This window comes from Nomascus leucogenys, chromosome 9 (genome assembly GCF_006542625.1).
Source record: "Nomascus leucogenys isolate Asia chromosome 9, Asia_NLE_v1, whole genome shotgun sequence".
NCBI lineage: Eukaryota > Metazoa > Chordata > Mammalia > Primates > Hylobatidae > Nomascus > Nomascus leucogenys.
The window spans coordinates 29,311,671-29,326,092 of NC_044389.1; the positions used below are offsets into that span (position 1 = coordinate 29,311,671).

The window sequence follows — 14,422 nt, forward strand, 5'->3', positions numbered from 1 at the left end:
CTCTCTCTCTCTTTTTTTTTCCCATCTGTAAACCTGTCATTCTTCCTTTATTCACTGAAGAGTTTGATATGTGTTCTTACACTTTTCATACTAAGCCCTGCCATCATTCTGTATGAACCCAGCATCCACATGTATAACCAGTCTAAATACTCTGTCTACTCAGTTATTGATCTACCCATCCCATTTTCCATCAGAAGCCATACCATAGCCCTTCCCATCATCTAGAACATTTCTCCTGTAAGTTTATAAGTTTAGGCCTCTGACAACTTCTCTGTTCTTTCTGCTCTCACTTAATTATTCCCAATTCTCAAGTCAATTCCCATTGACTTAATTGAATCTCAAGTGCTTTCACTTCTTAGAAGTCCCCCTATCCAGCTGCCTATTCTTCTGTTTACTGACTTCTCTACTCAGCTTAGATTTCATAATCAATATTTGTCAATATTCTCAACTACTTTATACCTTTTACCTTCTTATTTGTCAACACCCTTACTGTGGATGAGTCCTACAGTTTACTCTGTTTGTCACTGATACCACAAACTGAAAGCTCCAGATGAAAATGATACAATTACATAGACTGCCACTACTATAAATTTATGATCTCCGTTCTAAACTCCACCCTTCTCTACCCCCATGGCTTCCATTAATACAAATACTTGAAAAGCTATATCTGTAATGGAGACCCTCTCTGAGGTCTAGACTTTAATATCCAACTAACTACTTAACATCTCAAGTTGGTTGCCTTAGAAGCATTGTCAAACTTGACTTGCCCAAAACTGAACTCAACCCTCTTTGTTCCTTCTCTGAGGGAAGGACACGGACATCCCTCCTTTACGCGTCTTGTTTCCACACATCTTAATCTAATCAACTTAATCATGTTGATTCAACTTCTTAAATATGTCTGCTTTCTTCTAAAATACAGACCTGAGCATCCGGTCCTTCTTTAAATCCCTTTAGTTTATTCTATCACCTTTAGAATCAAATCTATACTTTTTAAATTGATTTAAAAGGCCTTCTTCAATACACCTATTTTTACCTTTTTATCTATTATCTCCTCTCTCTCCTTGCATCACACTAGGCTCCATAGTGAATGATATTAAGCTCATTGAATACAGACAGTGTTTTCCAGGGCTTTGCATTGCTTTTCCCTCTTCACAGAGTTAATGCCTACTCATCCTTAAGGGCTCAGTTAAACGTGTCTCATACGTTTTTCCACATAACCACCTATGATAGCTCTTAGGAGGTTTAATTTTAATTTTGACTATTTAAAGATATTTCTCCACCAGCCAACTATAAGTTCTGTGAGAACAACATCCTTGTCTTTCTCACTAATTGCTCTATGTCCACACATGGCATAGCGCCTAGAAGATGGAAGCATAATGTAAGTACTTTTAAAGTGAATCTATCTTTGATGTCTCAACTTTTTCCCTTATCATTCATTCTTATAATCTACTGCATTCTGCTTTCCACTATTGCATTGCTTTTCTTTAAGAGGTACTGGTCTGCATATTTGTAAAGTATGTTTTTTAGTTTACGACTAATTTGACTCTTGTGCAATATATAATATTACTCATTCACCCATCCATTCATCCATATCAAACTTACTCATTGCGTTCTTCTGAGAACAACACTGTCGTCAGTTTCCATGACGCATTTTTTTTACTGGATTTTCCTCTGACCTCTTAGGCTCTTCCTTCTCAGCTTCTTATCTAGAGTCTCTTTTACTAGCTCTCTTCTTATATGGTACACCTGAGAGCCATCCTATCTAGTACTCTTCTGTATACATTCTTTTTACCTTCTCCAAGTGATTTCATTGCAACCTTATGTTTTTAACTCTTATCTCGCCTAAATGATAAGCTTGTATTTCTGGCTGCAGGGAGGACAGCTTCACATAGTCCACAGGTACCTCAAATATTGCATATGAAAAAGGAATTCTTCACCTCAGTTTCTAATTGATCATCACTCCTAATTTTTCTTTTTTCTCTCTTTTTTTCTCATCTTTACTTGATAACACTTAGCCTAGTGTCTTGTCCATATTGGGAACTAGCTATAAATATTAAATAAATTATTAAATAAATGAACTAGATATAAATAATTAATATTTTTCCCATTTGAAAGAAATTAGGACGGAAGGGAAGGGAAAATGGAGAGGGAAAAGGGGTGAAAAGAGGCAGGAACAGAAGTTAATGACATATAAGTAGTATGTAATGAATATAAATTTGCCATATAGTAACTTCTACTATTTAATAGTAAATTTTTACAGGGTGTATAATAGCATTTCTCATAACCTGCCTGAAGGATTTTTAAAAAATGATAGTCATTTATTAATAAGTCATTTTCTACATCAGTGCATGCTTTCAAAATTTTAAAAAGTATTTGTTCTCCATTGGAATAAAGTTATTTCATCTAGTTTTATTTTTATTTAAAAATATGTGAATAAACTATAAATCATAGGTAAATTCAGCTTATAATCTCAATAATTAAAAAGTTTAAACAAATACAGTTAAAACAAGGCGTGCTTATTAAGTTATGAGTTTTTTAAAGTATGTAAATTACAGGTGAATGTACTGGAAATAGGAATGCTTGTTAGCTGATAGCCACAGCTGAGGCAAAAGTTGTGACTGTAAGAATTATCTTAATTAGTAACAAATGGTAAAATTTCAACTGAGAATAACAATAACTTTTCTCCCTGGTTATTATAGTAATCCCATCTCCCACCACACAAGTGAATAAGTTATAAATGAGTTTTTTAAAGTATGTGAAATACAGGTGAGTATACTGGAAATGGGAATGCTTTTTAGCTGATAGCCACAGCTGAGACTCAAGTTGTGACTATTTATAAGAATTACCTTAATTAGTAACAAATGGTAAAATTTCAACTTAGAATAGCTTTTCTCCCTGATTATCATAGTAATCCTATCTCCCACCACGCAAGCGCCCATGTTCTTTCTCTCACATACACACAGTTCATATATATAATTTGGCCTTTTGGCTTATTTTCTTTCCACTGACGAACCCACCAATAGTTACTAGAGAAGGCCCAATCATTACAAGATGCTGGCTGTGGAAGACAAAGGGCATATTACTACTCAGGCAGATGAGGAGAATACTTCAACATCCAAGTTACAAGAAAGTTCATCTAGAGTTGCTCTCGAAGTAGTTATATTAACTGATACACAGGACAGTTCAGCACCATGTAAATGTACTAATTGTTGTTCATTTACCTATTATAATCAGTTTCAGTTACATGGATGAATGTCATTTTAAGTGACACAAAAACCACAGCTGCATTATTTGCTTTCAAGAGCTGATTACACTTACCCCAAATGTTGACATTGTAGTTTTTTTCAGTTTTTCCAGCAACATTTGTTGCTTCACAAGTGTAACGACCAGTGTCTTGAACCTGAGCATCTTCAATCTGAAAACAAAATCATCCTTTGAAATCACAGTCTCTATTTCACTTGGGTTTTTTTTTTATTAATACTATTTGTGATCTATTTCTTATTTTTGTTCTGAAGATTCACATACATATAAAAAATAGGGAAAATAGCAATATAAATGGCCATATACCCACCACCCAGTTTCAACACAACAAGATTCAACCATTTTCATCTATGCCATACCTTATTTTAATTTGGTTTATATTAGGGGTTGAGGGTCTAGAACAGTGTTTTAAATACAACTCAGAAAAAAATAACAAAAAGGTACAATTTCTGATAAAGTCATTTAAGACTTTAAAATATGAAATCCTTATACATCCAGGAAACTGTCCAGTAAAATAACAGTCTTATTCTTGAGACCAATAATATTACATGGATCTTTCTCCCATGCTGGGTTTGTAAGCTTCTTTAAACTAAGTATTATATTACATTAGCCTCATTCTCCTAGTACCCAGTTTGGTGCTTGGCAGATGAATTAGTATCAGTAAGTATTTTTCATGTATTTATGTACAACATGCATCAATGCTCATTCATCCATTGACCATCTGCAGTTATTACAACCCTTGTACTAGGTACTGTAGGTAGAAGATATAAAGAGATACAATGTCACATATGGTTTCTGATTTAAGTTTGCAATCTAGTTGAGAATACAGGATGTGAACATAAAGAATTTAATAAATAATATATAAGTAATAACACAAGATAATACAAAAGATACAACAAGCAGTATGTGACTTATTGCCAACTAACTTTGCAATCAATAATTTCTAAAACAGATGAGTAGGTTGCAAAAATTTTCTCCCATTCTGTAGGTTGCCTGTTCACTCTGATGGTAGTTTCTTTTGCTGTGCAGAAGCTCTTTAGTTTAATCAGATCCCATTTGTCAATTTTGGCTTTTGTTGCCATTGCTTTTGGTGTTTTAGACATGAAGTCCTTGCCCACGCCTATGTCCTGCATGGTATTGCCTAGGTTTTCTTCTAGGGTTTTAAAGAGCTAATATCCAGAATCTACAATGAACTCAAACAAACTTACAAGAAGAAAACAAACAACCCCATCAAAAAGTGGGCAAAGGACATGAACAGACACTTCTCAAAAGAAGACATTTATGCAGCCAAAAAACACATGAAAAAAATGCTCATCATCACTGGCCATCAGAGAAATGCAAATCAAAACCACAATGAGATACCATCTCACACCAGTTAGAATGGCCATCATTAAAAAGTCAGGAAACAACAGGTGCTGGAGAGGATGTGGAGAAATAGGAACACTTTTACACTGTTGGTGGGACTGTAAACTAGTTCAACCATTGTGGAAGTCAGTGTGGCGATTCCTCAGGGATCTAGAACTAGAAATACCATTTGACCGAGCCATCCCATTACTGGGTATATACCCAAAGGACTATAAATCATGCTGCTATAAAGACACATGCACATGTATGTTTATTGGGCACTATTCACAATAGCAAAGACTTGGAACCAACCCAAATGTCCAACAATGATAGACTGGATTAAGAAAATGTGGCACATATACACCATGGAATACTATGCAGCCATAAAAAATGATGAGTTCATGTCCTTTGTAGGGACATGGATGAAACTGGAAACCATCATTCTCAGTAAACTATCACAAGGACAAAAAACCAAACACCGCATGTTCTCACTCATAGGTGGGAATTGAACAATGAGAACTCATGGACACAGGAAAGGGAACATCATACTCCGGGGACTGTTGTGGGGTGGGGGGAGGGGGGAGGGACAGCATTAGGAGATATACCTAATGCTAAATGACGAGTTAATGGGTGCAGCACACCAACATGGCACATGGATACATATGTAACAAACCTGCACATTGTGCACATGTGCCCTAAAACCTAAAGTATAATAACAAAATAAAATAAAATAAATAAAAATAAAAATAAATTTATGTTTTACAGTTCTGGAGACTGGAAAATCCAAAACCACAGCACCAGTATCTGGTGAAGATCATTTCATGGCAAGAGAGCAAACACATGCATATCAGCTCAAATCTCTCTCTTTTAATAACGTTGCTAGTCCCATCATGGAGGCGCCAGCCTTATGAACTTACCTAATGCTAATTGCATCCAAAAGGCTCCACCTCCAATCAACGTATGAATTTGGAAATTAGGTTTCCAATACATGAAATTTGAGAAATGTATTTAAACCACAAACAGCCAGTTTAAAAGATTTTGCATTGAATAATAAAAGTGAACCAACAAACGTAAAAAATATAATAATAATAATTTCTAAAACAGTCAATGATCGCTGAAGTTAGAGTGATCACTTGAAGCACTTAGCTTAGCAGGGGTGCACAGAAGCCGGTCAATAAACACTTATTAATCAATAATTAATTATTGTGTGAACAATAGAGCTGGAATTAGCTAAAAACACACATGGAGAACCAAGTAATATTAGGCTTGAAAGAGGACATAAAATCCAACCTTCTCATTTTACAGATAAGGAAACTCAATCAATTAAGAGATCTTTGCTCAGAGTCACAAATTCGTGGCAGGCTCACTCAGATATGGGGTTCCAAGTCCTTAAAGTCAGTATGCACAGGCCTGCATGTCTCATAGAAAGAGTCAGGGAGGGAATAATAGAGAGGAGGGATTAATATTTACTGAGCACCTAGTGTGTACCACGCAAAACAAAATGGTAAGATTCTATTACTTGATTTTGTTAGAGATGTGTGTGAATGGTAGCACATAGGTAAGATACTTTTAACTGACTAATTAGGATTGCATTCCATAGAAGTTTTCATTCCTCTGATCTTCTCCCTAAACCCCTCAATGGGACAAACTTCTGTACTCACTGAGATTTGCATTCATGCAATTGTCTCCCTCTGTCATTTGGTCAGAGTTAAGGTTTGAGAACTTCACTAGATGCTTTCTAGAATGCTGGGCTCTGACCCTGAGAATGGGCAATGCCTTTTCTTCTTCTTTTTTTTTCATGTGTAGTTCAATTAGCTCATCCCTCTTTCATTCAGCAGTGATTCTGGTCTTTTCTTTCTCACTCAGCTCCATTATTATAGAATCATAATTCCTAAGATCTCCATCCTTTGCCTGTAACATACTCCTTCATGCTCCCTTTCACTCACACCCATGCTTCTGTCTTCCTTAGGTAAGCTGCCCAGCTTACTGCCTGTCATCTATTTCTCAAGACTCTCTTTGTTTATCAGTAATAAACATTCCTTTAGCAAGAGGCTATGTGGTGGTTAGTAGTATGGGTTCTGAAGCCATACTCCCGGTGTTCTAATCCAATTTCTGTCTTTCAGTAACTGTGGGCAGATTACTTACCTGATCTTTTGATTTCTCTGTTGGGTTATTATGAGAGTGTTATAAACATTCGGTGGTCTTCTGTCCTCCTGAATCCGAATTCCTTAGGATGACTTTCAATGTCACACTGTATTTCATTCAAATCAACCTTTTCAACATTATTTCCAAACATTCATTTGTTAAATTATCTGTTCCAGCCAAACTAGCTGACTTGCTTCCCTTGCCTTTTGTCTCATCTACTGTTAAAACACGAGTCTTTCAACACTAATCCTGGCAACCAGAGCCTCACCTTTTGCCACCCCCCAAAATGTGTTATCTGTACCATCCACTTGGTAATTGACTCAGACTTACAGTACTCGTTGCATTTTTCAACTAAATTGTTAATTTGTTATGTATTTACATGAGACTGGAAGACATCAAGGACGTGAAGTGTGTCATGCTCTTTTGCACTTTTTTTGTTGTTTGAGACAAAGTCTTGCTCTGTCACCCAGGCTGAAGTGCAGTGGTGTGATCTTGGCTCACTGCAACCTCCACCTCCCGGGTTCAGGCAGTTCTCTTGCCTCAGCCTCCCAAGTAGCTGGGATTACCAGTGCATGTCACCACGTCGGGCTAATTTTTTTATTTTTAATAGAGACAGAGTTTCACCATGTTGGCTGGGCTGGTCTCGAACTCCTGACCTCAAGTGGTCCGCCCACCTTGGCCTCCCAAAGTGTTGGGATCATAGGTGTGAGTCACCATGACTTTTTTGCATCTTCGTCCAGAGCACCTAAAATGGTCACTTGGTGATTGGCTGGAAGACTGAAGGTGAGGCACACCTTGGATTATTTCTATGATATTTTCCTGGAAGCATTTTTTGGGATTTCTGGATATGCATGACAAATACTTAAATCTCACTAAACAAAAAATTTAAAAATATTACAAACCTCATCAATAAAAGGATTCCTAGAATTTTGTAAGAGAAAATTAGTCCAACACTTGTAAAAGACAGTCACGCTAAATAGGGTAATACCAAAACCATGAACTTATAATAACATAAGGTAAAATAAATGAATCCATATCCTTACCTTTAACACACTTCCATTTTCAGATATACTGAGGCCTGGTTTCTTCAGCAAGGGGTGGCCATCTTTTAACCAAGTAAGAGTAGGTGGGGGAATAGCATCACTTTGACATAGTAATTCCACAGCTTGGCTAATGAGGACAGAGACATTCTGTTCTTCTCCCATAATATTTGGTGGAACTACATGAAAGATGGGTTTTCTTTCAGGATAAAATAGGCCAGCACACTGTCTATATTCATTAATTATCAGGACATATATTGAATACCTTTATTGGTTCTTTTAAAGATATAGGATCACAATCATTCTAACACACCCTCTTTGCATCACTTGGTTCAGAATCAAGTACTAATAAATCACTGATTGGTGTATTCTCGTTGAAAAATATTTCTCACTAACTTCTTATTTAAAAAACTTTTAGAATGGGAAGTTCTCATCAAATGCCCAATTAAGAAACTTCTAAAACTAGATGTTACTGCTTAAGGTTTTCAAGGTAACCAATCACTCACGAAATATTTTAGAAACAATAATAAGCTAAGAGTGAATACACATTCAATATTTATTTGTAATTTTTGCAAAAGAAATAAATGTCATAGTCACAGAGGCAACATTAAAAAATAGTTGGAGGATATCATAGAGCTCATCGATTCCCATCTCACAGTGTGCAAAACATAAAATTGGTGTCAGATAATACCTTGTGCAAAATAATATGACTAACTGATGGTAAAGCTAGGAGCCTTCTGACTTGCAGTTTAGTGTTCTTTTTGGTTTTCCATGATGCTTTGTCAACTTTCTAAAGAACAAATCAATTCAATGACCAGCTGTACAACATACTCACAATTACATAAGAAGAGGAATGAGTAGAAATTTTAATGAGATTAAAATTAGGATTCCCTGGCTATATAAGGCTTGTTAGATGCTGAAATGTGTTTTCTGAAAAGTTTAAGGAATCTCTTTCCCTTGGGTGTATTAAAGAATAGAGTAAACAATCATTTATCTTAGATGGTTTAGGTACAGTCCTGCCAAGAATGAGAGGGTGGGCTCCATAACTTCTCAAGGACTCTTTCAGGCCTGTATGTATAATAATTCAGAAACACAAACCAATGATGAAATTGGGCCTGTTACACTCCAATAAAGCACAGAGGGGAATTTCCTTGGCCATTTCTCACGAAACCCCATCACTATGCAGGGCTGTAGAAAATTTGCCATATTTGTAGCATTTTTTTAGTTACAAAAAAAGGTTAAGTTGTACTAAAATGTTTTGGTGGAAACAAGATTTTTGTGGTAAAAATATTATCATAGTCTATCAGCCATTGTTTCAGGCTTGATACTCCACCAGCATGTGGCAAGATAATGAAGGCAAGAGACTTTGACTACAGTCGTAGTATTGTGCCTCCGTAACCATGAGGTTTCTCTGTTACCATGTCTGCTACAGAGGGAAAGGGTATGAACTAAAGAGCACTTTCATGCACTATTTTGGGGTGCAGGACTTATGTTAAACTCAAAGAAATTGATGCTAAAGGAAGAAACACACTGCACAATGGCTGAGATTGACCAATGGAGCATTTGTGCAGGGATTCATGATGTTCCTTCATTCCTCCTGCTAAATTTAGTAGCACACACAGACATCTGGCTCTCGATAAGGTTAAAGTAATCTGTGAGAAACAGAAAACACTGACATTATTTTCGATGTGTAACACATTCGATAAAAGATACATGATTATTCTGTTTGAGACTAAAACTACTATAAAAATAGCAAAGTGAGCACAATTAATGCCACTTTCTTTCCTTTTTCTTTTTTGAGAAGATGTTTCACTCTTGTTGCCCAGGCTGGAGTGCAATGGCACGATCTCGGCTCACTGCAACATTCGCCTCCTGGGTTCACGCAATTCTCCTGTCTCAGCCTTCCAGGTAGCTGGGATTACAGGCATGTGCCACCATGCCTGGCTAATTTTTTTGTTGCTGTTGTATTTTTAGTAGAGACGGGGTTTCACCATGTTGGCCAGGCTGGTCTCAAACTCCTGACCTCAGGCGATCCACCCACCTCGGCCTCCCAAAGTGCTGGGATTATAGGCATGAGCCACTGCACCTGGCCTAATTAGTGCCACTTTCTAAAGATGCCATGAAAACAGATTCACAAGTCCGAGCACTCAGGAAGCCCAAAATAGAATAGCTGATTTCACAGCATTTTAGGTAAAGTTTCACCTCATTGAATAAAAAAGAACCATAACTGTATAAAAATATGTTTGTCTTAGATTATTTGTAGAATCCACAAAAGAGCATGAGTTCATTATGACGGCAGAAGTGAAAGCCGGAAACAATTCAAGACTACAGAATGCTAATTCATTTCCAAATATATTTTCCTTCAGTTACTTTTTTTACATTAAATGAGTTGAATCAAGTTCAAAAGGAAACCAGATTTTTTAAATGAGAGGAAAAAATGCAAAAACAATGGAGTATTTGTTTAAGGGACAAAAATTGAAGCAAATCTAATTATAGCCGAGGATATATATTACCAAAACATGTATTTTTTTTTCTGTCCTGTCTCTCATTTCCAACTTTTTGTTTAGTCTGAGATGAGAACAAGAGTTCTACCCTTTAGATCCTCAGCTTCCTAAGATGTTATCCCTATTTTGCTTTGTGGTTATGTTGCTTAGGAAGGGATGTGTTCTGGACCTGTTTCTCATCCTAAGCATTATGCTTGTTAAATTTAATTACTAAAATCAGAGTTGCCATAGGGTTGTCGTTGCTGGGAAGCTGAAGAATGTGTGATCTCCAGGAAAGTTCTCTGAGCTTAAGTTTAAAGAAAAGGTACTACGTGAATCCAAATCTTTAAAAACTCAATTACCTTGTTTCAATATCTCAGGGTATGGCAAAACATACTCTGAATTATACCAGGGAGAAAAATTTTAATGAACTACTCATAATTGTAGGAAAAGCAATTTTGCCTACTATCTACTTCCCCTATTCCACCCCCCAACACCATACCCCACAATGTAAATCTGAAGGTGATTTATCTCTGGGAATTAACATTCATTAGGCTCTAATTAGACACACATCACCAAGGTTACTACTACAAATATAAAAATATAATTTATGGAAATAATACTAATAGTGAATACAGACTGGAAACTGATTTTAGATTAAAAACCTGTTTTAATTTTACACTTTTTCAGCAGCTTGCTGCATGTATATTTCAATGGTTAAACACATATAAACACTCCAAAACATATCTATCAGCTAGCCATTTGACTTTTATTTCAGAGAAAGATCCTGATTTTCAGCCTAAGAAAGTAGTATAGAAGTATCTTAGCAAATGATAAGGAACAGTGATACATGTTTCTGTAATTCCTGGAAAATATCAACTCTTTTATCATCTCCCAGGTTCACCTTGACACTAGCCAGTGTAGAAATGTAAGGAGACCATCTCAGATTTCTGTGTTGACTAAAACCCAGTCAATACCAATGTCACCCCTCTACTTGCTTCCTAATGACTGAAGAACTATTGTGTTACATACTTAGACTGATTGATGAATCAGTTTCAAAGGATATTTTAGAATAGAAACTTTCCAGTTCTTCATAAAGCATAAAAGCGACTCAATTCAGGGAAGAAGTTAAAATTCCTGGGGTTGGGCATTATAGACCTATCTGTTACCTCAAACACCTAAGCAAATCTGGAGGCCGGATATGAACTCGTGTCAATTGCAGGAGCAACAGAAAAGAAAGGGAACACAGAGAACACTTTGCTAGTGTACCCATGCCAACTAAAACTTCTACTTTCATTAGATATGTATGATATCCATGTTGTAACAAGGGGTATTTTTACTAAAAAATTATATAACAATATATGTTATTTGTGATCAATACATTTAAATTGGCCAACTTAGAAGACAACACGGTCCACATTGTCTGGAGGTAAAATTTTTTAAAAAGGTAATGTATTTCCAAAAGGAATAAATTATTTGCAAGTGAGGTAGGACTTTAAGGAGAAGGCTTGCATTCTGCATTAAACAGAAACTCTTCAAGAGGTCATAAAAGAAATAATTTCATTATTCCATGAACTAAGGAATATAATGCAAATAAGCCACAGAAAAAAGTCTAAAAGAGTTCTGAATGTAAAGGTATACTGGAATGTGGGCTGACAAGCATAATATATAAATGGAGATCAAGAGGCCCCAACTTTCTTCTGGGGCTCTTCTGTGATGCGATCAGGCATTCCCTTTTGTGAGCATTGTGACCGGCATTGAGAGTGGGCAAAAGCTTAAATTTTGCCTAAATTTATATTGAGTTTAACTTTTTGCTTCTCAAAGAGCCTTTAATTCACATAATATTGATCACAAATATGCTGATTACAAATAATTAGAAAGTAATAAAATCATGGCTTTGAGTAGAATGAATGAAGAGAGCTACTTGAACAGATACTTGCTTCAATGAGAAGATTATCTCTTCTAAATGGCAGAGCTGCTATCCACGTCACGGTTTTCAGAGTACTCTATAAAACCAACACCCTACATGCTGGATGTGTGCATTTTACTTTCTCAGAACTTTAAAAAAGGAAAATCATCCAAAGTCAGATATAAGGCAGAAAGAGAATTTGATTTGAATTGATCCTGTAGTATTTCTAAGGTTCATTGTTCTTTATTGTCAACAACTTCCCTTAACTTTCTCAACGATTTTAGGACCCAAACACATCTCTACCAGAGGAGAATTAATTACTAAAATGTCTCACCATATACTCGGAGGTCAATGTCCCTTTGTTTTTCTCCAGCAGCATTCACTGCCACGCAGGTGTACCTTCCCGTGTCACTGATTTGCGCACTGGTGAATGCTAGGATTCGACCACCAGAGAGAACCTATCGATGATAAGAATGCTAGATAACCAATATGTCTCTGAGAATGGTAGGTGTAATAGACTTTTTCTCTTATTTTTTTGAGGCTAATCAGTTGACATTTGCCTTTTAGGAAGATTTTCTCTTGGACATTTTTAAGTAGGCAAACATCATGTAATACCCTTTTCATCTTCTCAGTGGAAGGATGTAAGAGGCTAGAATTAAATTTGGTAATGACTACTGAAAATAAGTCTTTACATACAGCATCAAATGAAAGTCAACTTTCATCCATACTCACTACAAAGAGAGAGAAAGATGCCAGGGGAGAAACATGAGTGAGAATAAACGCTAATTCTCTTTCTAATTTTTCTTTGGGTAAAAAGGTAAGAAGCTAAAATTAACAACAAAGTGTAGCCAAATTAATTAATAAGCTGCATTGATTATCCTTCATCCCATGGATTCAGTTGTATTTCTAAAATATTGACATTAACTCTGGATCTTCTACGATCCCAAATTTTGAAAGCATTAGATTTGCAAGAAAACCTGAAGAAGTATAATGTTAGGAGAACTGTGCTTTCTGTTAGTCAAGATAAAGTTAAACTTTAAATTAGGTATATACGCATTTCTATATTTTTAATTTTGACTCAATATAATGCATTTAAAATTTTTCTAGGACTCAAATTTTATTTCTCGTGATGTTTTCATTATATTTTTTCTTACTATATTACTTGATGTTTTTGTAGAAGTATATATGCTCTGTGTAGTCTCTGATTCATTACTATTTCAAGACATTTAAACCTAAATTCTACCAGAAAATTCCTGTTTCGTTGATTAACATTTCTTTGTGTAAAGTATCTATTGTGGTAGTAGCAGAAAGTGGAGTGGGGCAGGTAGAAAACAACAAATATCTAAAACAAATGGTCAAAATATAACACCTAAAAGTAAGATAAGGGAACTCTTAGAAACAGTGAGCTTTTAATGAATTGTTTGGGGATCTCATTTATGTGTCTATGGTGTTTATGGTTGCATATGTGTACTTAAAAAACAGCATCTGTTAATCCTTGTTCTCTAAATCTCTTCAACAGTTTTACCTGTGTGTACTTCCTGTACTGAGTAATCAGGTGGTAAATGTCACCAAAGAAATGAATGAAGGTACCTGTAATCCATTAGAAAAACTAGAAACAGGACTCCCATCTTTCAACCAGGTCAGACTTGGGGCAGGAATACCTCTGGCTTCACATTCTAACCTCACCGGGTTATTAACCACCACTGCCACCATGTTATTGCTGCCAGAAATTGATGGGGCCACTGAAAAAAATAAATGAAAGTGAGACATGTTAATATCACAGGATTTGTGATCTCAAATGATGAAAACTACATGTAATGTCTACAATATTGTGTTCTTATTGGAGGGTTTGTTTGCTTGTTTTTTGGTAAGTTCTTTCACATCTCTTATTTAAGATCTAATCACAGCCATCCTGTGAGATAAATAGAGCAAGTATCAATTTCTCCATTTCACAGATGAGGAAAAACAAGGTTTGCCAGTTTGTTTAAAAAATCAGTTTTTTATGCCAGAGTGGAATTTTATTTATTGATTTCTAGGCTTGTGTGTGTGTGTGTGTGCATGAACACAATTGTGTACCCCCCCTTCACTGCATCCACTGTAGTATGTTAACTACCAACTCCTCTTAAAAGCATTATTAGAGATAATCACTCAAAAACATTTCGTTAATACCTATGACTCTTTTAGAGAGCATTTATAAGCAGTGTTTTTTGTCGTTAGCTAACAGTATCAATGACTATTTC

The 14,422-nt window shown here is 35.9% G+C and overlaps 1 protein-coding gene across 1 annotated transcript in view; it reads right to left on the minus strand.

Annotated features, from left to right (window-relative positions):
• HMCN1 (hemicentin 1) overlaps positions 1-14,422 on the minus strand; it is a 434,555-nt gene that overhangs the window by 133,077 nt on the left and 287,056 nt on the right. Inside the window, exons 39-42 of the mRNA XM_030818744.1 lie at positions 13,773-13,924; positions 12,517-12,640; positions 7,794-7,969; positions 3,319-3,415 (exon numbers count right to left, since the gene is read on the minus strand). Coding sequence (XP_030674604.1) covers positions 3,319-3,415; positions 7,794-7,969; positions 12,517-12,640; positions 13,773-13,924 — 549 coding nt within the window. The remainder of the gene's footprint in view (positions 1-3,318; positions 3,416-7,793; positions 7,970-12,516; positions 12,641-13,772; positions 13,925-14,422) is intronic.